The sequence below is a fragment of the Castor canadensis genome, chromosome 4, assembly GCF_047511655.1.
Source record: "Castor canadensis chromosome 4, mCasCan1.hap1v2, whole genome shotgun sequence".
Classification (NCBI taxonomy): domain Eukaryota; kingdom Metazoa; phylum Chordata; class Mammalia; order Rodentia; family Castoridae; genus Castor; species Castor canadensis.
In genome coordinates this window covers 121996966-122019749 of record NC_133389.1, presented here as the reverse complement: position 1 = coordinate 122019749, position 22784 = coordinate 121996966, and the positions used below count along the sequence as shown (strand labels likewise).

The 22784-nt window shown below is 37.4% G+C and overlaps 1 protein-coding gene across 8 annotated transcripts in view; it reads left to right on the top strand.

Annotated features, from left to right (window-relative positions):
* Stk39 (serine/threonine kinase 39) overlaps positions 1–22784 on the top strand; it is a 290768-nt gene that overhangs the window by 166192 nt on the left and 101792 nt on the right. For all 8 annotated transcript variants that reach the window (XM_074071025.1, XM_074071024.1, XM_074071032.1 and 5 more), the window contains one exon: positions 3009–3076. In XM_074071025.1, the coding sequence (XP_073927126.1) occupies positions 3009–3076 (68 nt within the window). The remainder of the gene's footprint in view (positions 1–3008; positions 3077–22784) is intronic.

Genomic DNA, 22784 nt, shown 5'->3' with positions numbered 1-22784 from the left:
TTTCCTTTATTGCTAGAGATGGTGAGCATTTTTTCATGTGTTTTCTGGCCATTTGAATTTCTTCTTTTGAGAAAGTTCTGTTTAGTTCACATGCCCATTTCTTTATTGGTTCATTAGTTTTGGGAGAATTTAGTTTTTTAAGTTCCCTGTATATTCTGGTTATCAGTCCTTTGTCTGATGTATAATTGGCAAATATTTTCTCCCACTCTGTGGGTGTTCTCTTCAGTTTAGAGACCATTTCTTTTGATGAACAGAAGCTTTTTAGTTTTATGAGGTCCCATTTATCTATGCTATCTCTTAGTTGCTGTGCTGCTGGGGTTTCATTGAGAAAGTTCTTACCTATACCTACTAACTCCAGAGTATTTCCTACTCTTTCTTGTATCAACTTAAGAGTTTGGGGTCTGATATTAAGATCCTTGATCCATTTTGAGTTAATCTTGGAATAGGGTGATATACATGGATCTAGTTTCAGTTTTTTGCAGACTGCTAACCAGTTTTCCCAGCAGTTTTTGTTGAAGAGGCTGCTATTTCTCCATCGTATATTTTTAGCTCCTTTGTCAAAGATAAGTTGCTCATAGTTGTGTGGCTTCATATCTGGATCCTCTATTCTGTTCCACTGGTCTTCATGTCTGTTTTTGTGCCAGTACCATGCTGTTTTTATTGTTATTGCTTTGTAATATAGTTTGAAGTCAGGTATTGTGATACCTCCTGCATTGTTCTTTTGACTGAGTATTGCCTTGGCTATTCGTGGCCTCTTGTGTTTCCATATAAATTTCACAGTAGATTTTTAATCTCTTTAATGAATGTCATTGGAATTTTGATGGGAATTGCATTAAACATGTAGATTACTTTTGGGAGTATCGACATTTTTACTATGTTGATTCTACCGATCCATGAGCATGGGAGATCTCTCCACTTTCTATAGTCTTCCTCAATCTCTTTCTTCAGAAGTGTATAGTTTTCCTTGTAGAGGTCTTTCACATCTTTTGTTAGGTTTACACCTAGGTATTTGATTTTTTTTGAGGCTATTGTAAATGGAATTGTTTTCATACATTCTTTTTCCGTTTGCTCATTCTTAGTGTATAGAAATGCTAATGATTTTTCTATGTTGATTTTATATCCTGCTACTTTGCTATAGCTATTGATGATGTCTAGAAGCTTCTGAGTAGAGTTTTTTGGGTCTTTAAGGTATAGGATCATGTCATCTGCAAATAGGGATATTTTGACAGTTTCTTTACCTATTTGTATTCCTTTTATTCCTTCTTCTTGCCTAATTGCTCTGGCTAGGAATTCCTGTACTATGTTGAATAGGAGTGGAGATAGTGGGCATCCTTGTCTGGTTCCTGATTTTAGAGGGAATGGTTTTAACTTTTCTCCATTAAGTATAATGTTGGCTGTAGGTTTGTCATATATAGCTTTTATAATGTTGAGGAACTTTCCTTCTATTCCTAGTTTTCTTAGAGCTTTTATCATGAAATGATGTTGGATCTTATCAAAGGCTTTTTCTGCATCTATTGAGATGATCAAGTGGTTTTTGTCTTTGCTTCTGTTAATGTGGTTTATTACATTTATTGATTTTCGTATGTTGAACCACCCCTGCATCCCTGGGATGAAGCCTACCTGGTCGTGGTGAATAATCTTTTTGATGTGTTGCTGAATTCGATTTGCCATTATTTTGTTGAGGATTTTTGCATCAATGTTCATTAAGGAGATTGGCCTATAGTTCTCCTTTTTGGAGGTGTCTTTGCCTGGTTTGGGGATAAGTGTAATACTGGCTTCATAAAATGTGTTTGGCAGTTTTCCTAGGGAAGGGCTGTTGATAGCCACGTTTTAGTTATGCTAGATAATTAATAGACAAGTCCTTTTGCTCTCAAAGGGCTTTACATTGTAAAGCATCACAAGCCTTAGAATCACAATTTTTTTTCTAAATATATATGATCTGTTTTAATTTATTTCTAGTTCACCTGATCTGTGTTTTATGAAACAGTTGTGTATTGAGGAGATGGTTAGAGGGAGGAGTTTCATAGTTGCAGGAAACCTATTTGCGGTTTGAGAGTTAGTCCTTGGCTTTCATTTTATAGCTGAAGAAGCAAAGACTTGCAGAAGTTAAGTGGTTTGTAAAAGGTCACACCATTAGTCAGAGGCAGAACCCAGATTCAGTTTAGATCTTTACAATGTATCAGCCATCTCAGAAAGAGACCTTGAGATGAACTGTAGGGATTAGCTGAATGATAAAAGGCAAATTAGTAATAATTATGCATCAGAAAGCAAAGAGAGTAAAGGAAACAGACAAAAGGGGTAACTAGTATTGCTTAACATTTTATAGTTCATGGCTCCATTTTGTGTATATTATTTTCCCAGCAACCTTTTGAGGCAGGTATTGTTCCTATTTTGTAATTCAGAAAATAGAGAATGACTTGTCCTTTATTACATAGCTGGTCAGCAACAGAGCCAAGTTGAAATCTTTTTTATATTTTTCATACCCTATAAAAGAGGCCTATTCCTGTCCAGGAATTTGTGGGAATATGAGGTGGGGTTATGTTGTAGAGGCATTCATTATTGATGATCTATATTTAAGGAAATAGGCTGTAGGTGAGAAGGGCTGAAAAGATAACCAATAGCTTAATCTATAGGTCTTCTGCATTTTAAGGCTTAAGGTGCCCAAACACTGTGCATCACCAAAGCCCAATGGATAACAACCGATTGCTTGGGTTAGATGGTGCCAATTTAGATAGTTGGCCTTCCTTTGACTGACTACAGTAATACTGGTTGTTCATAGAGTCCATTCTAAGACTGAGGATCTCTGTAGGAAGCATTCATACTGACAATTGGAATAGGAATTGGGCGTCATGGTGTTGTTCCTCAAACTGAAAAGTTATGAGGCCAAATGAGGCCTGCAGAAACAAAGCTCTAGAAAGAAAGAAGTGTATGAATAAAGGGATATTCTGATTTTATTCATTCGTTTCCCAGTAAAGTTTATAACACTGTTTGCTGCTTTGTCTTTAAAGGGCCAACCCAATGCTAGTGAAGACTACAGAGAAGCTTCCTGTGCTGTGAACCTTGTTTTAAGATTAAGGTAAAAAAATACCCTTGTTCCTTTTTGTATCAGTTTTCCTATAGTTCAGTATTCTGATCTCCCTTATTAACTTTTCATACTGTTAGCATTAAATAAAATAGTTAACTTGTTTGATTTCCCCAGCCAACAAGTCTACAACATATTCCCAGAACTAATTGCACTCTTATAGTTGCTTGCCAAAGAAGAATAGCAAAGAAAAGCGTCATATGAAAGTGTCTGCAGGCTCAGTGTACCTTTCATTAAGACTTTTCCTCCCTTTTCTTTCTTAGGATTTTCTTTTCTTTTCTTTAAACAATGTAAGATCACAGTAAGAAATTTTTAATGAGCTTCTTTCACACTTCAGCAGTCAGTCTCTGACAGAAATAAACCATTCTTGTACTACTAGTTGCCTGCTCAGAACATTTTTCTGTGGCAGGTTTGATCAGCCACTGTGGAGAAATGACAGATATTTTGAAAGAACCTTCAGTCTTCTAGGAAATGGATACAAATATGGTACCTGACAGTTGATAGCTTAGCAAATGAAAGCTGTTTCTATTTTAAGACTTTTTTTTAACTGAAATGTCTATCTTTACAGGTATTCCTTGTTAAGAATTTGGTATCTCAAGAGAAAAGAAATTGCTTAACCTTAATTGCACACAGCTTAGTTTGCCGGGTCAGTCAGAATAGCATCACATTTTTGAAGGTATTTTAAAAGAAGATATTCATTCTCCTGACAATTATGCACATAAAGCCGGAGTGGCTAATGGGCATGCTCAGAGCTGTGGCTATAAAGAGTAGGTGGATGGTCAAGGTTAGTTTCCAGTCCGCGAAATTATCATAGTCCATCAGGGCAGATTATCATCACTTCCTACTTCTGATGGTCATTTACAGTTTGCAGTATGTTTCCGCATACCTGCCAGGGGAACCTCACAGGAACCCTTGGTGTGATTTAATTCAGAGTTGATTTCCCTGCCAAGAAATGAAACTATTACAAGACTTGATTATTATTCACAATTAGTGAATTTAGCTATTGCCAAAGGATGAAAAGGCTATTCTCTTTTTGTTTGCCATTGGAACCAGATACTTCATTTATTTTTTATTTGGTCAATTATTCATTCAATTAACCAATATTTATGAGGAACCCACTCTGTGCCAGGAGATCTGTTCAGGCCCAGTGTTCAATATTGATGTGCAAGGAGAGGGAAACCGGGAGGCTACAGTCCAGTCCCTGTATACAGTGTTGGAAGTGACCTTTCCAGTCCAGCAATCCAATCTCCTGCTTTACATATTCAGGAATCTTCTCTTTAGTGCTCCTGCTGGATGTTTACCTAGCATCTGAGCACACTTCAGCTTATTTTTTCTCTATGGTTGCCCTTTTGGTATTGAATAGCTTTGTTGATTCTTCCTCCTTCTGAAGATTGAACTGAACTTCTTGTTCTAGTTTCCTGTGGCTTTAATTCTGCACCTTAGAGCAAAGCTCAGGCTTTTTGGATAAAAATCTTCTGGAGCTGGCATCAAAGCACATATTCCTGGGCCTTACCTCCAGCTATTATTTTGCTTTAGGTACTAAAACAAATATTTTCCCTCACTTTTTTGAGAGCCATTTCTATATTTGCAAGACTTGTTCTTCTCTTTTCGTTTGTAAAATGCTGCAAATATCTTTAGCCTGGCTTCTTATATATAGTTGGTATATTGTTTACACAATCCTTGTTGCTCACCTGTGTTATCATTCAATCTGTATCTACTTTGGTTATTTTTTTGTCATAGCTATTGTTTATTGATTGTTTCATTCACAAGATTACTAGGCCTCCGAGAAGTTCTGGGAAGAAAGCAGTTTGCACATGTGCATGGATACACACAAAGTTTTTGGAACCCACAAGAAACATTTAAAAACTTTATTAAAAATGAAATGTTCTAAGAAGTTCTGTAGGAAATGAATTTCTTTAACTTTAATGTAAATCCTATTGATTTTAGAGCTCTTTTCTTGCATATGTTTCCCAGTTTTAACCTTGTCCCTTTTGAATGTAGCACTCATATTTAAATACACGACCCCTGATGTGGTCTGAGCAGGCTGGAATAAAGTCGCAAGGTCATGTGGGTTTTTTTTTTTTTTTTAATTCACACTCTGTTTCTCCTGAACTGGCTCAAGTGTACTTTGCCTCCTGAAATACCCGTGCACATTGGTGACTAGTGCAGCATGACTCAGCAACACCTAAATTATCACTATAATAATTAACCTGTTGGTTTTGACTCATTTGTGGTCATATACTTAAATCATGGTTGTTAATGTGTCATACTATTTATAATGTTTGGATGAATGTTACTTGTCAGTCTTTACCCAAAACATTGACATTTTCAATACTTTATTTTTTTTTCATTTTTCTTTTATTATTCATATGTGCATACAAGGCTTGGTTCATTTCTCGCCCCTGCCCCCACCCCCTCCCTTACCACCCACTCCGCCCCCTCCCTCTCCCCCCCTCAATACCCAGCAGAAACTATTTTGCCCTTATTTCTAATTTTGTTGTAGAGAGAGTATAAGCAATAATAGGAAGGAACGAGGGGTTTTGCTGGTGGAGATAAGGATAGCTATACAGGGCATTGACTCACATTGATTTCCTGTGCGTGTGTGTTACCTTCTAGGTTAATTCTTTTTGATCTAACCTTTTCTCTAGTTCCTGGTCCCCTTTTCCTATTGGCCTCAGTTGCTTTAAGGTATCTGCTTTAGTTTCTCTGCGTTAAGGGCAACAAATGGTAGCTAGTTTTTTAGGTGTCTTACCTATCCTCACCCCTCCCTTGTGTGCTCTTGCTTTTATCATGTGCTCATAGTCCAATCCCCTTGTTGTGTTTGCCCTTGATCTAATGTCCACATATGAGGGAGAACATACGATTTTTGGTCTTTTGAGCCAGGCTAACCTCACTCAGAATGATGTTCTCCAATTCCATCCATTTACCAGCGAATGATAACATTTCGTTCTTCTTCATGGCTGCATAGAATTCCATTGTGTATAGATACCACATTTTCTTAATCCATTCGTCAGTGCTGGGGCATCTTGGCTGTTTCCATAACTTGGCTATTGTGAATAGTGCCACAATAAACATGGATGTGCAGGTGCCTCTGGAGTAACAGTCTTTTGGGTATATCCCCAAGAGTGGTATTGCTGGATCAAATGGTAGATCGATGTCCAGCTTTTTAAGTAGCCTCCAAATTTTTTTCCAGAGTGGTTGTACTAGTCTACATTCCCACCAACAGTGTAAGAGGGTTCCTTTTTCCCCGCATCCTCGCCAACACCTGTTGTTGGTGGTGTTGCTGATGATGGCTATTTTAACAGGGGTGAGGTGGAATCTTAGCGTGGTTTTAATTTGCATTTCCTTTATTGCTAGAGATGGTGAGCATTTTTTCATGTGTTTTCTGGCCATTTGAATTTCTTCTTTTGAGAAAGTTCTGTTTAGTTCACTTGCCCATTTCTTTATTGGTTCATTAGTTTTGGGAGAATTTAGTTTTTAAGTTCCCTGTATATTCTGGTTATCAGTCCTTTGTCTGATGTATAGTTGGCAAATATTTTCTCCCACTCTGTGGGTGTTCTCTTCAGTTTAGAGACCATTTCTTTTGATGAACAGAAGCTTTTTAGTTTTATGAGGTCCCATTTATCTATGCTATCTCTTAGTTGCTGTGCTGCTGGGGTTTCATTGAGAAAGTTCTTACCTATACCTACTAACTCCAGAGTATTTCCTACTCTTTCTTGTATCAACTTAAGAGTTTGGGGTCTGATATTAAGATCCTTGATCCATTTTGAGTTAATCTTGGAATAGGGTGATATACATGGATCTAGTTTCAGTTTTTTGCAGACTGCTAACCAGTTTTCCCAGCTTTTTCCCAGTTTTCCCCAGTTTTTGTTGAAGAGGCTGCTATTTCTCCATCGTATATTTTTAGCTCCTTTGTCAAAGATAAGTTGCTCATAGTTGTGTGGCTTCATATCTGGATCCTCTATTCTGTTCCACTGGTCTTCATGTCTGTTTTTGTGCCAGTACCATGCTGTTTTTATTGTTATTGCTTTGTAATATAGTTTGAAGTCAGGTATTGTGATACCTCCTGCATTGTTCTTTTGACTGAGTATTGCCTTGGCTATTCGTGGCCTCTTGTGTTTCCATATAAATTTCACAGTAGATTTTTCAATCTCTTTAATGAATGTCATTGGAATTTTGATGGGAATTGCATTAAACATGTAGATTACTTTGGGGAGTATCGACATTTTTACTATGCTGATTCTACCAATCCATGAGCATGGGAGATCTCTCCACTTTCTATAGTCTTCCTCAATCTCTTTCTTCAGAAGTGTATAGTTTTCCTTGTAGAGGTCTTTCACATCTTTTGTTAGGTTTATACCTAGGTATTTGATTTTGTTTGAGACTATTATAAATGGAATTGTTTTCATACATTCTTTTTCCATTTGCTCATTCTTAGTGTATAGAAATGCTAATGATTTTTCTATGTTGATTTTATATCCTGCTACTTTGCTATAGCTATTGATGATGTCTAGAAGCTTCTGAGTAGAGTTTTTTGGGTCTTTATGGTATAGGATCATGTCGTCTGCAAATAGGGATATTTTGACAGTTTCTTTACCTATTTGTATTCCTTTTATTCCTTCTTCTTGCCTAATTGCTCTGGCTAGGAATTCCAGTACTATGTTGAATAGGAGTGGAGATAGTGGGCATCCTTGTCTGGTTCCTGATTTTAGAGGGAATGGTTTTAATTTTTCTCCATTAAGTCTAATGCTGGCTGTAGGTTCGTCATATATAGCTTTTATAATGTTGAGGAACTTTCCTTCTATTCCTAGTTTTCCTAGAGCTTTTATCATGAAATGATGTTGGATCTTATCAAAGGCTTTTTCTGCATCTATTGAGATGATCAAGTGGTTTTTGTCTTTGCTTCTGTTAATGTGGTTTATTACGTTTATTGATTTTTGTATGTTGAACCACCCCTGCATCCCTGGGATGAAGCCTACTTGGTCGTGGTGAATAATCTTTTTGATGTGTTGCTGGATTCGGTTTGCCATTATTTTGTTGAGAATTTTTGCATCAATGTTCATTAAGGAGATTGGCCTATAGTTCTCCTTTTTGGAGGTGTCTTTGCCTGGTTTTGGGATAAGTGTAATACTGGCTTCATAAAATGTGTTTGGCAGTTTTCCTTCCCTTTCTATTTCGTGGAACAGTTTAAGGAGGGTTGGTATCAGTTCTTCTTTAAAGGTCTGATAGAATTCAGCAGAGAATCAATCCATCAGGTCCTGGACTTTTCTTTTTGGGGAGACTCTTGATTGCTGCTTCACTTTCATTTTGTGTTATAGGTCTATTCAGGTGATTAATTTCCTCCTGGTTCAGTTTTGGATGATCGTATGTATCTAGAAATCTGTCCATTTCTTTAAGATTTTCAAATTTATTTGAATATAGGTTCTCAAAGTAGTCTCTGATGAGTTCCTGGACTTCTATGGTGTTTGTTATTATCTCCCCTTTTGCATTCCTAATTCTACTAATTTGGGTTTTTTCTCTCCTCATTTTAGTCAGGTTTGCCAGGGGTCTATCGATCTTGTTTATTTTTTCAAAGAACCAACTTTTTGTTTCATTAATTCTTTGTATGGTTTTTTTGGTTTCTATTTCGTTGATTTCAGCTCTTATTTTTATTATTTCTCTCCTTCTATTTGTTTTGGGATTTGCTTGTTCTTGTTTTTCTAGGAGTTTGAGATGTATCATTACGTCATTGATTTGGGATCTTTCAATCTTTCTAATATATGCGCTCATGGCTATAAACTTTCCTCTCATGACTGCCTTAGCTGTGTCCCATAGGTTCCGGTAGGTTGTGTTTTCATTTTCATTGACTTCCAGGAACTTTTTAATTTCCTCTTTTATTGCATCAATGATCCATTCTTCATTAAGTAATAAGTTATTTAGTTTCCAGCTGTTTGCATGTTTTTTGTCTTTACTTTTGTTGTTGAGTTCTACTTTTACTGCATTGTGGTCAGATAGTATGCATGGTATTATATCTATTTTCTTATATTTGCTGAGGCTTGCTTTGTGCCCTAGGATATGATCTATTTTGGAGAAGGTTCCATGGGCTGCTGAGAAGAATGTATATTGTGTAGAAGTTTGATGAAATGTTCTGTAGACATCTACTAGGTCCACTTGATCTATTGCATATTTTAGATCTTGGATTTCTTTATTGAGTTTTTGTTTGGATGACCTATCTATTGATGATAATGGAGTGTTAAAGTCTCCCACAACCACTGTGTTGGCATTTATATATGCTTTTAGGTCTTTCAGGGTATGTTTGATGAAATTGGGTGCGTTGACATTGGTTGCGTACAGATTGATGATTATTATTTCCTTTTGGTCTATTTCCCCTTTTATTAGTATGGAATGTCCTTCTTTATCTCATTTGATCAATGTAGGTTTGAAGTCTACTTTGTCAGAGATAAGTATTGCTACTCCTGCTTGTTTTTGGGGGCCATTGGCTTGGTAAATCTTCTTCTAGCCTTTCATCCTAAGCATATGCTTATTTCTGTCGGTGAGATGAGTCTCCTGTGAGCAACCAATTGTTGGATCTTCTTTTTTAATCCATTTTGTCAAACGGTGTCTTTTGATGGGTGAATTAAGTCCATTAACATTAAGCGTTAGTACTGATAGGTATGTGGTGATTCCTGCCATTTAGTTGTCTTAGTTGTTTGAAGGTTTGATTGTGTGTACCGAACTTGATGTTACTCTCTACTGTCTTGCTTTTTCTTATCCTGTGGTTTGGTGCTGCCTGCCTTTTCATGGTTAAGTTGGGTGTCACTTTCTGTGTGCAGGATCCCTTGCAGAATCTTTTGTAATGGTGGCTTTGTGGTCACATATTGTTTTAGTTTCTGCTTATCATGGAAGACTTTTATTGCTCCATCTATTTTGAATGATAGCTTTGCTGGGTAGAGTATCCTGGAGTTGAAGTTATTTTCATTCAGTGCTGGGAAGATCTCACCCCACGCTCTTCTTGCTTTTAATGTTTCTGTTGAGAAGTCTGCTGTTATTTTGATGGGTTTACCTTTGTATGTTACTTGTTTTTTCTCTCTTACAGCCTTCAATATTCTTTCCTTAGTTTCTGAACTTGTTGTTTTAATGAGGATATGTCGTGGAGTAGTTCTATTTTGATCTGGTCTATTTGGTTTCCTGGAGGACTCTTGCATTTGTATGGGAATATCTTTCTCTAGATTTGGGAAATTTTCCATTATTATTTTGTTGAATATATTACCCATTCCCTTTGCTTGCACCTCTTCTCCTTCTTCGATGCCCATGATTCTCAAGTTTGGTCTTTTGATGGAGTCAGTGAGTTCTTGCATTTTCTTTTCACAGGTCTTGAGTTGTTTCATTAATAGTTCTTCGGTTTTTCCTTTAATTACCATTTCATCTTCAAGTTCTGAGATTCTGTCTTCTGTTTGTTCTATTCTGCTGGATTGGCTTTCCGTTTTGTTTTGCAGTTCTGTTTCGTTCTTTTTTCTGAGGTTTTCCATATCCTGGCAGTTTTCTTCTTTAATGTTGTCTGTTTTTGTCCTGAGTTCATTTATCCATTTATTCATTGTGTTCTCTCTTTCACTTTGGTGTTTATACAGTGCTTCTATGGTTTCCTTTATTTCTTCTTTTGCTTTTTCAAATTCTCTATTTTTATTGTCTTGGAATTTCTTGAGTGTCTCCTGTACATTTTGGTTGATCCTATCCAGTATCATCTCTATAAAATTCTCATTGAGTACTTGTAGTATGTCTTCTTTTAAATTATTCTTGTGGGCTTCATTGGGTCCTTTGGCATAGTTTATCTTCATTTTGTTGGAGTCTGGATCTGAGTTTCTGTTCTCTTCATTCCCCTCTGGTTCCTGTACTAATTTTTTGCTGTGGGGAAACTGGTTTCCCTGTTTTTTTCTGTCTTCCTGTCATTGTCCTTGGTGTTGTTACTGTCCCTGTACTGTGTGTAATTAAGTATTTTCTAGCTTGTAATAATTACAATGGTAATATTTAGAATGGAAGGGTGAGCTGAGATGGAAAGCAAGAAGTTAAAGAAAAGGGGAAAACAAATATACAGACAAGAGGACATTTCCAATACTTTAAAGGGGGGCAGTCTTCTGGCATTTGTTGGAAACCATTCACTTAAAAAATTGTTTGATTTTTAATGAGTGAATAAAGATTGTAAATATTTATTGGATATAGTTGATATTTTGATACACGTATGCAGTGTGTAGTGATCTAAGAGGGGTAATTAGCATTTTTATCATCTCAAACACCTGTCACTTCTTTGTGCTGTGAACATTCAAAATTCTCTCTTATAAGTGTTTTGAAATGTGTAATAAATTGTTGTAAACTGTGTTTACCATACTGTGGTACAGAGCACTAGAACTTATTCCTTCTTTCTAACTCTGTTTTGGTAACTGTCAACCAGTCTCTCCTCTCCCCTACCCTCCGATGACTGCCATTCTGCTCTTTGCTGTTGTAAGATCTATGTGTTTAGCTTCTACCATATAAGTGACATTATGCAGTGTTTGTCTTTGTATGTCTAGCTTATAATAATTATAATTTAAGATAATGATCTCTAGTTCTACCTGTGTTGTTTCAAATACCAGGATTTCATTATTTTTTGTGACAGAACAGAATTCTATCATGTGTGTATATATACCATACTTTCTTTCTCAGTCATTAGCTGGTAATGTTTTGATTATTTCTACTTCTCATCTAAGGCGAATAGTGTTATAAAAAAGATGGAAGTACATGTTTCTTCTACATACTGACTTCCTTTCCTTTGGACATATACCCAGGAGTGGACTGGTAGATCATTTTTAATTTTTAAGTTTTTTTCATAATGGTTGAACTAATTTACATTCCCACCAACAGTTACAGGAATTACCATTTCTCCACATCCTCACCAGCACTTGTCCTTTTGATAATAGGTGTTGTTTCTGATGTCTCATTATGGTTTTGATTTGCATTTCTCTGATGATTAGTGATATTGAATATTTTTTTCACATACCTGGCAATCATTTGTGTGTCTTCTTTTGAAAAGTGTCTATTCAGATCATTTTCCTATCTTTAGATGGGATTATATGAAAAACGGCTTACTTTCTGCATGACTTGAAATAATTAGCTAGCACTCTTTGTTTTAGTTGTTCAGTCAGAAGCAAGTCTGATCAACTCTACTGCTTTTTATTCATGGGGATGTCACAAAGGGACCTATTAAATGTGCTGCTGAAATTAAGACTACATTAATGGAATTTTCCTGAATCTAAACACCTAAAATTTTTAATATTGCTTATTTTCAGTGAATACATAATTGAGTCCTAATTGTTGGTATTATTAGTCTGCTCAGGACACCATTTAAAAAAATAATTCCATTGACTGGGTATCTGGAACAACAGCAAGTTATTTTCTCATAATTCTAGAGGCAGGAAATATGAGGTCAGAGTGCCAGCATGGTTGGTTTCTGGTGAAGGCTCTCTTTCTGGTTTGCAGTTGGCTATCTTCTTGCAGTGTTCTCATTTGATAGAGAGAAAGGGAGAGTGAGAGCAAACACTCTTGTGTCTTTTGGGTTCTACTCATATGACCTCATATAGCCATATCTCTAAATACTATCCCATTGAGGGTTACAGCTCAACACATGAATGTGGGGTGAGGTGAAGAGACACAAAGTCAGTACACAACATTTGGCATGCTTTTCTTTTATAAATGTTTGTAAGCTACTACTTTTCATATTTGCAACCTCACAAATCTCTCAAAATATGTTGTTGGACTTGCCTGGGGCAGAGGGGTATGTCCTTATACTTCAGTTTAAGAAATAGCCTTTGAAAGTTAAAAGTTAACTGCTATTCTGTGTTTGTGATCACTCTCCTAAACTAAATGTAAGCCACAAAATATAGTCATTCATTCCATAAATATTTATCAATCACCTCCTCTGTACACAGAGGAGGTACTGTGACATAGCAGTGGAAAACAGAAAAGGTAAACTTCTTATCCTGAGGGGGCTTAGATTCTGTAGCCAGGGAGAGTAAAATTCAAGTGTTCAAATTCCACATGTAACATATCATGTTCTCAAAAGGAAAACCTACTCCAGGAGGATAAAGTAAGAGGTGATATTATTCGGTATTATTGCAGGTGTATTAGTTTTCTGTTGTATAAAACGTTATCCCATAATTAGGGATTTATAACAACACCCATTTGTTACTTCACATGGCCTATAGGTCATAAGCATAGGCACAGCTTGGCTGGGTTCATTGTCTCACAAGGCTGAAGTGAGTTTAAGGTCCTCTATGAACCTCACTTGGACTTTTAGCAACTTCTTTGAGGTTGTAGATTGAGGCCCTCAGCCCCCACAGCCACCTCTACAGATCGTTCCATAGCTTGACTCTTGTTATTAGGAGTAGCATGAGACCATCTCCTCTCCATTCTAAGGCCTAGTCTTTCTGTTAATGGCTTTTACCTTATTAAGCCAGTCTTACTTAGGATAATCTCCTTTTTGATTAACTCAAAATCAAGTGATTTGGAACCTTAGTTACCCCTTTGCCATGTAATAAATTTTAATCATAGGCATGACATCCCATCCTATTTCCAAGTCCCACTTATACTCAAGCAGTGAGGATTATGCAGGGCATGTATACCAGTAAGTAGGGCTGTTACAGCTACCCTACAGGTCTACCTACCCATTGGAAGGCCTCTCTAAATATAGTGATAGTTGAGCACACAGAACCTGGTGGAGGCTTGGAGCCACCACAAGACAGAGCGAATAGCAATTGCAAGGGCTCTCTTCAGGAAGTACATTATGAGTAGTTATAAAAACAGCCAGGAAATCAGTGTGGGCAGAGTGGTAGGTAGGGGAAGAAGTCAGAGCAGTTAGTATGGAAACCTAGTCATGTAGGCCTATGTGGCTTGTGGTGAAGACTTTGGGTTTTACTATTGCAGGGTGGGAGACCTATGAACGGAAGAGTGAATATGATCTGAGTTCAATCTTACAAAGAGTACTGCACTTGCTTTATAGAGAAGAAAACACAGAGACCATACAGGTTTGGCAGCAAAGAGTCATGTGGCAAGTGACTACAGTGATTTCACTCAGTGATAATGTGACTTGAACCAGGGTGGGAACCAATGGAGGTAGTAAACAATTATTGGATTCTGGATTAGAGAGAAAGAACAAAAGATCCCTCTAGGTTTGGGGCTGAAGATGTGGATAAAAGAAGTCAGTTCGGTCCTGTGAGACAAAGCATGTCAAATGTTGTGCACTGAGTTTGTGTCCTTTCCTGAGATGGATGAGGAATTTGGAGTTATTAGTTGGAGTAGAATCAAGAGTTTCATTTTGGACATGTTAGGTTTGAGCTGTTTATTAGACATCAAGGTAGAGATGTCAAGTAGGCATTTGGATGTGTGGTTTCAAAAATATCTGGGCTAGAGATGTAAATTTGCCAATTGTTGGTGCCAAGGCATTTAAAGCTATGAAATGAGATGAATCTTCTAGAGAGTGGGTGAAGGAAGAGCAGAGTAGAGGACTGATATGCCATGTGATGCATAGGTAAGAATCCACAGCCTGAGAGGGAGATGCTGGTGGGGGAGGGAATAGAGTGGTGGTCCAATAAACCAAATGGAGGAAGTGTTTCCACAGTGGAGGGTTGGAAAGCTGTATTAGGTGCTGTTGATAGACCAAGTACAATAAGAATTCTCCATTGTGTTTGCCAAAATGGAATACACTTCATTTACATTGGCAAGAACTGTTTCACTGCAGTGATCGGGGCAAAGCCTTATCAAACTGAGTTCAAGACAAAGTGGCAAGAGAGAACATGGGGTAACAAGGATCCAGACAACTCTCACTAGAAACTCTTGATTGGGGTGGGGTGGGGTGATAGCTCAATGAGAGTATGGGGTAAAGGGAGATTTTTTTAAAAGTATGTTTATAGGTTAATGATGATAATCTAGTAGAGAAAGAATGAGAGAGAGAGGACACTGCAAGACTGATATCCCTAAATCAAGGAGCTTCCTTCTTCATTATATACCTATCTGCCTCTTCCTCCCTGGTAAAGCTCATCTTCATTCTGGAAATATTTTACTTTTCAAAATGTCATATTCTATAAGAAAAGACAAATACATTGTAGCTCCAGGTAATGTATGTCTTCATTATTTATTCATTTCTGGTTATCATAAGTTAAAAGACTAATGAGACATAAGGGTAATTCCTTCTTTGAAAACATGCTATTGCTTTAATTTACTTTTGAAACTGATATGTTAAATGTAAGATTGGAAAAATTGATTTACACCTTCAGTCTGTCTCAGTGTCAAATGCTGGAGATAGTTAAAATGTGGAATTTTTCTTTCAGTACTTTGCAAATGTTCTTGTTTGCGCTGTATATAGTAGTGCCATCCATGATATAACAAATTGAGTATCATAAAGTAAGGTACAAGACAAGGAAATGTTTTTAAGTGCATCTCAGTAGAAAAATACCAAGCAGACCACCTTGTAATTTGTATACTGTTAGGAGATGGTAGGAGATGGTGATAAAATTTTTGACTTGAGTCAAACTTGTACAAATATTTTGCCATTAGTGTCTTTTTAATTAAATAAAAATAGTATTTGACATAAAATATGGGGTAATTTTGTAATCGGGTTACTGATTTAGAAAAATGATAACTTACTGGTAATGTAATTCCTCTGTGTTAGATGTTCGTACCTTGACAGCTCAGCTCTATGGATTATGTTTACAGTTTGCTGAAGTAGTAATAGCGTATGTATGTACATATGTATGTATGTCATACATACTCTGACATGGCATTTCCCACCAACTTGCTCATGATCAATGCACCTTCTTATTATGTAGCAGTATCATTACACCTTGATGGACCACTGGAAGACCCAGATCATCACAGTGACTTTCCTGCTTGTAGGGAAAAGTGAATTCTAGAATAGGATATTCATTTTAACAACAATCCCATAGCATTCCAATCATTGCCTGATTTTGCTTACTCTTTTAATTTCTCTGGTAGAAGGACTATTATAAAGAATAGACTTACAGGGCTAGGGGCATGACTTAATGGTAGAGCACCTGCCTAGTAAATCTTATGCCCTAAAGGGTGTGTGTGTGTGTGTGTGTGTGTGTGTATAAAATAAGAAGAATAGACTTAGAAAATCTGTCAGAAGCCATGTTGATCACTGTTTTAGCATTAGTGTGCTTGAATTCTAATTCTATTTTATCATTAGAAGCTTGATTGTTTTTTTTTTCTCAAAAGATTAAATGGTGTAGTCATAGTGGTCAGTGTGCAATGCTTTTTAGTATATGTTCGCCCCTTCCTCCTAAACAAACTGCTTATTTACTACTTTTTTGTGCAAGATTTTGTTGAAAATTCCAAGATGAATAAGACAAGGTTTTTGTAGTCCAGGAGCTTACGATGTAGGTGGAGAGAGCATGTCCTGCACAAATGACTCTAATACAAGGTAGAAAGTGATAAATGTAATAAGAAGACAGATAAAGAAGAGCTATGGATAGTTAGAGGAGGGGGAGATCCCATTTGTCTGGATGTTATCTTTGGTTTGCTTGTTCCCACAGTAACCAGTGTTGATGTTTTTCAACAACCACATTTTGAGAAGAGTAATGGGTAGTGTGAATCCAGGGACTGTGTCAGGCTGTGGGCCTTGGTAAAGGGCTTGCAGTCTTACATTATTTCTGACCTGAGCATGTTTGTTTTTTCAGTAGACTGGTATGTATTATTACATAGGTGCCCAATTACTAGAAATGCAGTTCTTCAGTATGAAAACTACTTGGCATTTTATTTAACTTTTTGTTGTTCTTTTCTTTTCTTTGATAATTGGAGTCATAGCTTTATTGTTAGTGGTGTCCTTCAAAATGATGAAGGACCTACTATGTACTAGACACTGTGATAAGCATGTTATAAGCTTAGTCTGATTTAATCATCATACTACCCTAATATCTGTACTGTTACTGACATTTCACAGGTAAGGAGTTTAAGGCTCACATTCATGTAGTAATTCGTCCAGCACTGTAAAAACACTTAAGAAGCAGAAATGGGTCCTGAACTCAGCCTGCTGGCCTTGCTTTATTCATTTTCTTTTGAATGCAGCCAGAAACTAGTATGCTTTTTGTATTGTTACAAGAACTTATCTTCTCATTAACATTTCACATGAATATTCTTTTAATATTGTTTCCTGATAAACTCATCATTCAATGTTGTGACAGGAATACCTGAAAATATTTTTGTTGGAGAAGATGCTAAAGATAATGACTGAGGGCTAGAGGCATAGCTCAGGTGGTAGAGTGCCTGCCTAGCAGTGCAAAGCCCTGGGTTCAATCCCTAGTACTGCCCCAGTATCACAAAAAATAAAAACGATGACCGAAATAGCAGCCAGCATACCAGCATTTGATGTTACAGCATTTTAAAGGCATTGTCACTTGACTTGCCTTACTTAATTTTTCATTCTGTCTTATATTTGCTACTAGTAAATGAAAAAAAAATCTGAGATGTTAGCTGGACTTCCTACAGTCTGGAAGTTAATTCTCCTAGACTGGAAGTATCTGGGCCTTCTGATACTAATCTAGCATTACTGGTGGTGAGGTATAGGGAAATAATGTAAGTATAGGAGATAGAAGGTAGTATAGGGTATTACCTTTAATATATGCAAGATCCATCTGCCAGTAGACATGCTAAAAGGACACATTTATGTTCAGAAAGATTTGGTAATATATAGGGAGCAAAACAGAATTAAAAACCACTCATTGTGAGATGTCATTTTTTATGATACTTGAGTAAGAATACATTGTGAGTACAAATGTTACCAACAATAGAGGGTATATGTAAATATATATATATACACACACACACACATATACACACATATATATACATATATGTGTATCTATATACATACATACATATATATATGATGGACATGGTGGTACATGCCTATAATCTCAGTTATGTAGGAAGCAGAGATCAGGAGGATCATGGTTTGAGGTTAACGATGGGCAAGACCCGATCTAGACAAATAAACTGGGCATAGTGGTGTGGGTCTGTAATCCCAGCTATGAGGGAGGCATAGGTAGGAGGACCTAAAAACACAAGACCCTATCAGAAAGCAAAAGGGCTAGGGACATGGCTCAGATGGTAGAGCACCTCGTTAGCAAGTGAGAGGCCCTGAGTTCAAACCTCAGTATTGTTCCCCTCCCCCTAAAAAGAGGGGGTGCATAGTTACTTAAGGGCATCATCACCTTATTATTTTTTAGCCAGTTGTGCTCACTTTAGAAATTTAGGAAATCAAAAGAAATTAAAAGAAAAGGAAGAAAAAATAAAATCATTCATATTTTTATCATTAAGATAAATCATGGTTTCCTTCTTGATAAATATTCTTCTAGACTTTCCTTATACACACACATTAATACAGACATAAAATTTTTAGAATACTATTGCTAAGCATTTTATTTTATAGGGCACACATATTGTTTAATGATCTGTTTTGTAGTAGGTATGCGATATCTTTTCATATCAATGAATATAAATCTATACACTTCTTTTTAATGACTGCTTTCTTTGATTGGATATGCCAAAACATACTACTTAAGAGATGAGGTGGTGGAAGGGGTATATCTCAGCAGTAGAGCTTTACCAAGCATGCATGAGGTCCTGGGTTTTACCCCACATGTGAAGAACACATTATTGAATATTTAGAGTGTTCCCTGTCTTTTGGTCTTGCAAACTATAAAAGCTTATATTAAGCAAAAACGACATTTGAGAGCTACCCTGTAAAAAACACGTTAGTGTTGCCATCTGACCTTAGTGAAACGCTCTTAGATTTTGAAATCAGGTACGTTTGAATTCAGGTACGTTGAAAACGTACCTGAGTGAGCCCAGTGTCAGAGCGTCTGGGGATTATTTAGGGACTGGTTGTTGCTGGTGGTGAGCAGAAGATGCTAGCATCTGCATAGCCGCAGTCACCATGGAGTGGCTGAGTTCTTACAGCAGCATCTTACTTAAGGCCCTACACTGAGTAGTTGCAAAAATGATTGATTTCTAAGTGTAACTTGTTCACCAATAAGATAAGGGTTATTTTGGAATTGGTCTTTTGGGTTCTTCCTTCTAATGTGTGTTTATAAAAGAATCCTACTTCAGCTGCTTGCTGTGAGCACCCTGGGTTTAGAGAAAGTGACATGGGGGACTTGACAGTTGGAGAAGGTGAGAGTTGACTTTATGTTCTTAGACCTTTACGCAATGCCCAGCATGTGATAGACCCTTCATAAGCTTGCATTGCTGAAAAGCAACTGAATGATTCTTAACAAAAGGCACATTTCACAAACTGTTTATATTAAAATGTCTCACAGACTTTTCCTTGGCAGTTCTTAATTTTTTGACACAGTAGTGGAAATGTGTATAAGATATACTTCTTTTAGCAATGCTGGAGGTATCACAATACCCAACTTCAAACTATATTACAAAGCAATAGCAATAAAGGCAGCATGGTACTGGCACAAAAACAGACATGAAGACCACTGGAACAGAATAGAGGATCCAAGTATGAATCCACACAACTATACTCACCTTATTTTTGACAAAGGTGCCAAAAATATATGATGGAGAAAAGACAGCCTCTTCAACAAATGTTGCTGGGAAAAGTGGTTACCCATCTGTAAGAAACTGAAACTAGATCCATTGTTTATCACTCTGTACTAGTATCAACTTAAAATAGATCAAGGACCTTAATATCAGACCTGAAACTCTGAAGTTAGTACAGGAAGGAGCAGGAAACACTCTGGAAGTAATAGGTATAGGCAAGGACTTCCTCAATAGAACCCCAGCAGCTCAGCAACTAAGAGAAAGAATGGACAAATGGGACTTCATAAAATTAAAAACAAAAGAAATGGTCTTTAAACTGAAGAGACCACCCACAGAGTGGGAGAAAATATTTGCCAGCTACACATCAGACAAAGGACTGATAACCAGAATATACATGGAACTTAAGAAACTAAATTCTCCCAAAATCAATGAACCAATAAAGAAATGGGCAGCTGAACTAAACAGAACTTTCTCAAAAGAAGAAATTCAAAGGCCAAAAAAACGCATGAAAAAATGCTCACCATCTCTAGCCATAAAGGACATGCAAATCAAAACCACACTAAGATTTTACCTCACCCCTGTTAGAATAGCCATCATCAAAAACACGACCGACAAGAGGTGTTGGTGAAGATGTGGGGCAAAAGGAACCCTTGTACACTGCTGGTGGGAGTGCAAGCTAGTGCAACCACTGTGGAAGAAAATTTGGAGGCTTCTTAAAAATCTAACCATAGATCTGCTGTGTGATCCAGCAGTCCCCCTCCTGGGGATATACCCAAAGGAATGTGACACAGGTTACTCTAAAGGCACCTGAACACCCATGTTTATTGCAGCACTATTCACAATAGCCAAGTTATGGAAACAACCAAGATGACCCACTACTGATGAATGGATCAAGAAAATGTAGTATTTATACACAATGAATTTTACTCAACTATGAAGAAGAATGAAATCTTATCATTTGCAAGTAAATGGATGGAACTGTAGAACATCATTCTGAGCAAGGTTAGCCAGGCTCAGAAGACCAAAAATTGTATGTTCTCCCTCATATGCAGACTTTAGATCTAGGGCAAATTCAGCAATGTGGTTGGACTTGGGTCACATGACAAGGGGAGACCACATATGGGACATATGTGGATAGGTAGAAAACTCAACACATGAAAGCGTTTGATGTCCCCACTGCAGAGGAACTAATATAGAAACCTTAAAGCAACGGAAGTCAACACGAGAAGGGAATCAGGAACCAGTGTAAAGATCAGTTAGAGATGAATCAAACTTGGGTTGTAACACATTGGTACATGGAAGCAATGCTAGGAATCTCTCTGTATAGCTATCCTTAACTAGCAAAAATGCTTTGTCTTTCTTATTATGCTTATGTCTTCTCTTCAAAAGAATTAGAGATAAGGACAGAACAGGTTCTGCCTGGAAGCGAGGGGGTTGAGGGGGAGAGAGTGGGGGCGAGAGGCAGGGCAGGAGAAATAACCCAAACAGTGTATGCACATGTGAATAAATGAATAAAATAAAGATATACTTCCTTTGCTAGATTTCATCTACAAAAATTCCTAAGTAAATTAACACTTTGAATATAATCACTATATTTTATTCTTTTAAATAAATACTCTGCCTTTAAAACAAACATAATAGACTGGGCTGCAAGGGCTGTGAGGACAGTTTCTGTGGGGGAAGATATAAAAGGAGCCATACTGAATGAGGCTTTGCACAAGAATTCTCTGCCCTTCCCTCTGGTTGGGTTGCTTGGGTTGCTTCCCTAGACTCATCACCGGTAAATACTGCCTTGCCTACCTCAGGGTCTCAAGTCTCAATGTACACTTTTTAAAGTGCCAGTGTCATATTCTTTCTCCAGATCCTTCTCTGGCAGAGTGTTCTCTAGTAAAGTGTTCCTTACCTTCCCTTTTCCCTTTGAAAGGATGGTGAAGCCAGAAAGCTGTAGGCAGCCAGAAGGTAGAATCTGGCGCATGTACATGTTTACTCATGGCTGTAGCTCTGACACAGTGTTGTCAGAGGCCTGTCATCCCTCATCCCCACACTCAGAGAAGTGAAGTACAACATCTTTGCCAGGAATCGAACTCAACATCATCCTTGAGAGTGGGGCGGATGGGGAGCCTCCTTGGTATCTTCTCATTGTAAGTTCCACTGCACGGTGACTGGCAGTTGATCTTGCATGCTGTCATGTCTCTGAGACCTACACATTTCCCATGGGCTCCTGTTTCTTTCTCCTGAGCCCTTTTAATGCCATCGCACAAATAGATAGGGAGAGAAAATGTCTTCAAAGTAGTGGGTTACTTGAAAGGCTATGTAAGCATTTAAGTCAGTTTTAATTACCTGCTAACCTTTGTTGGTAACAGCCTGAAAGTTTAGCAAATGCCCAAGTATTTTAAGTTATCCTTTCAGTTGCTTTGCAGAGCCTGTCTACCTGCTACTTTTTTATAGTACACCTTTCTGAGCTGCTGATGAGGTAACCTGCTGCTCTTAGCATTCTAAAAATTCTCCTCCCCAGTTTTACTAGGGAAGATTGTCTCTTAGGATTTTTCCTCTTGATCAGAGCTGAATAATTCTGGAGACTGTTTGCAAAGTTATTTCAGTTCTCAGTTACCATATCCCTAGAGATAATGAGTGGTAAGATTTCTTCCTCAAATGTTGAGTCTTGGAAAGGTAACAAGCATATTTCAGTTAGGGGGCTTTCTTTTTGCCTTAACTTTTCTTTCCCATTGGAACCAATGGGAAAGGTAACAAGCATATTTCAGTTAGGGGGCTTTCTTTTTCCATTAACTTTTCTTTCCCATTGGAACCAAACTTCTTGGAATACAATTTCAGCTTTATTTTGCAATCCCCAAAGTGCTACAAAACTTTGTTCTCTGTGGCAAAATTCATGTAGTTGTTAACTGGTTGTGAGAAACCGCTGCTGCTACGTGAATTTCATTGGTTGTTCTTTGTATTTGTTTACTATCACAAATTACCACAAACCTCCTAGCTTAAAACAGCACAAATTGATTATCTTCCAGCTCTGTGGGTCAGAAGTTCAACACAAGTCTCTGTCCATGGGACTAAACCAGGATGTCAGCAGGCCTCATTCCTTCCTAAAGGCCTGAGGGGAATTACCTCTTTGCCT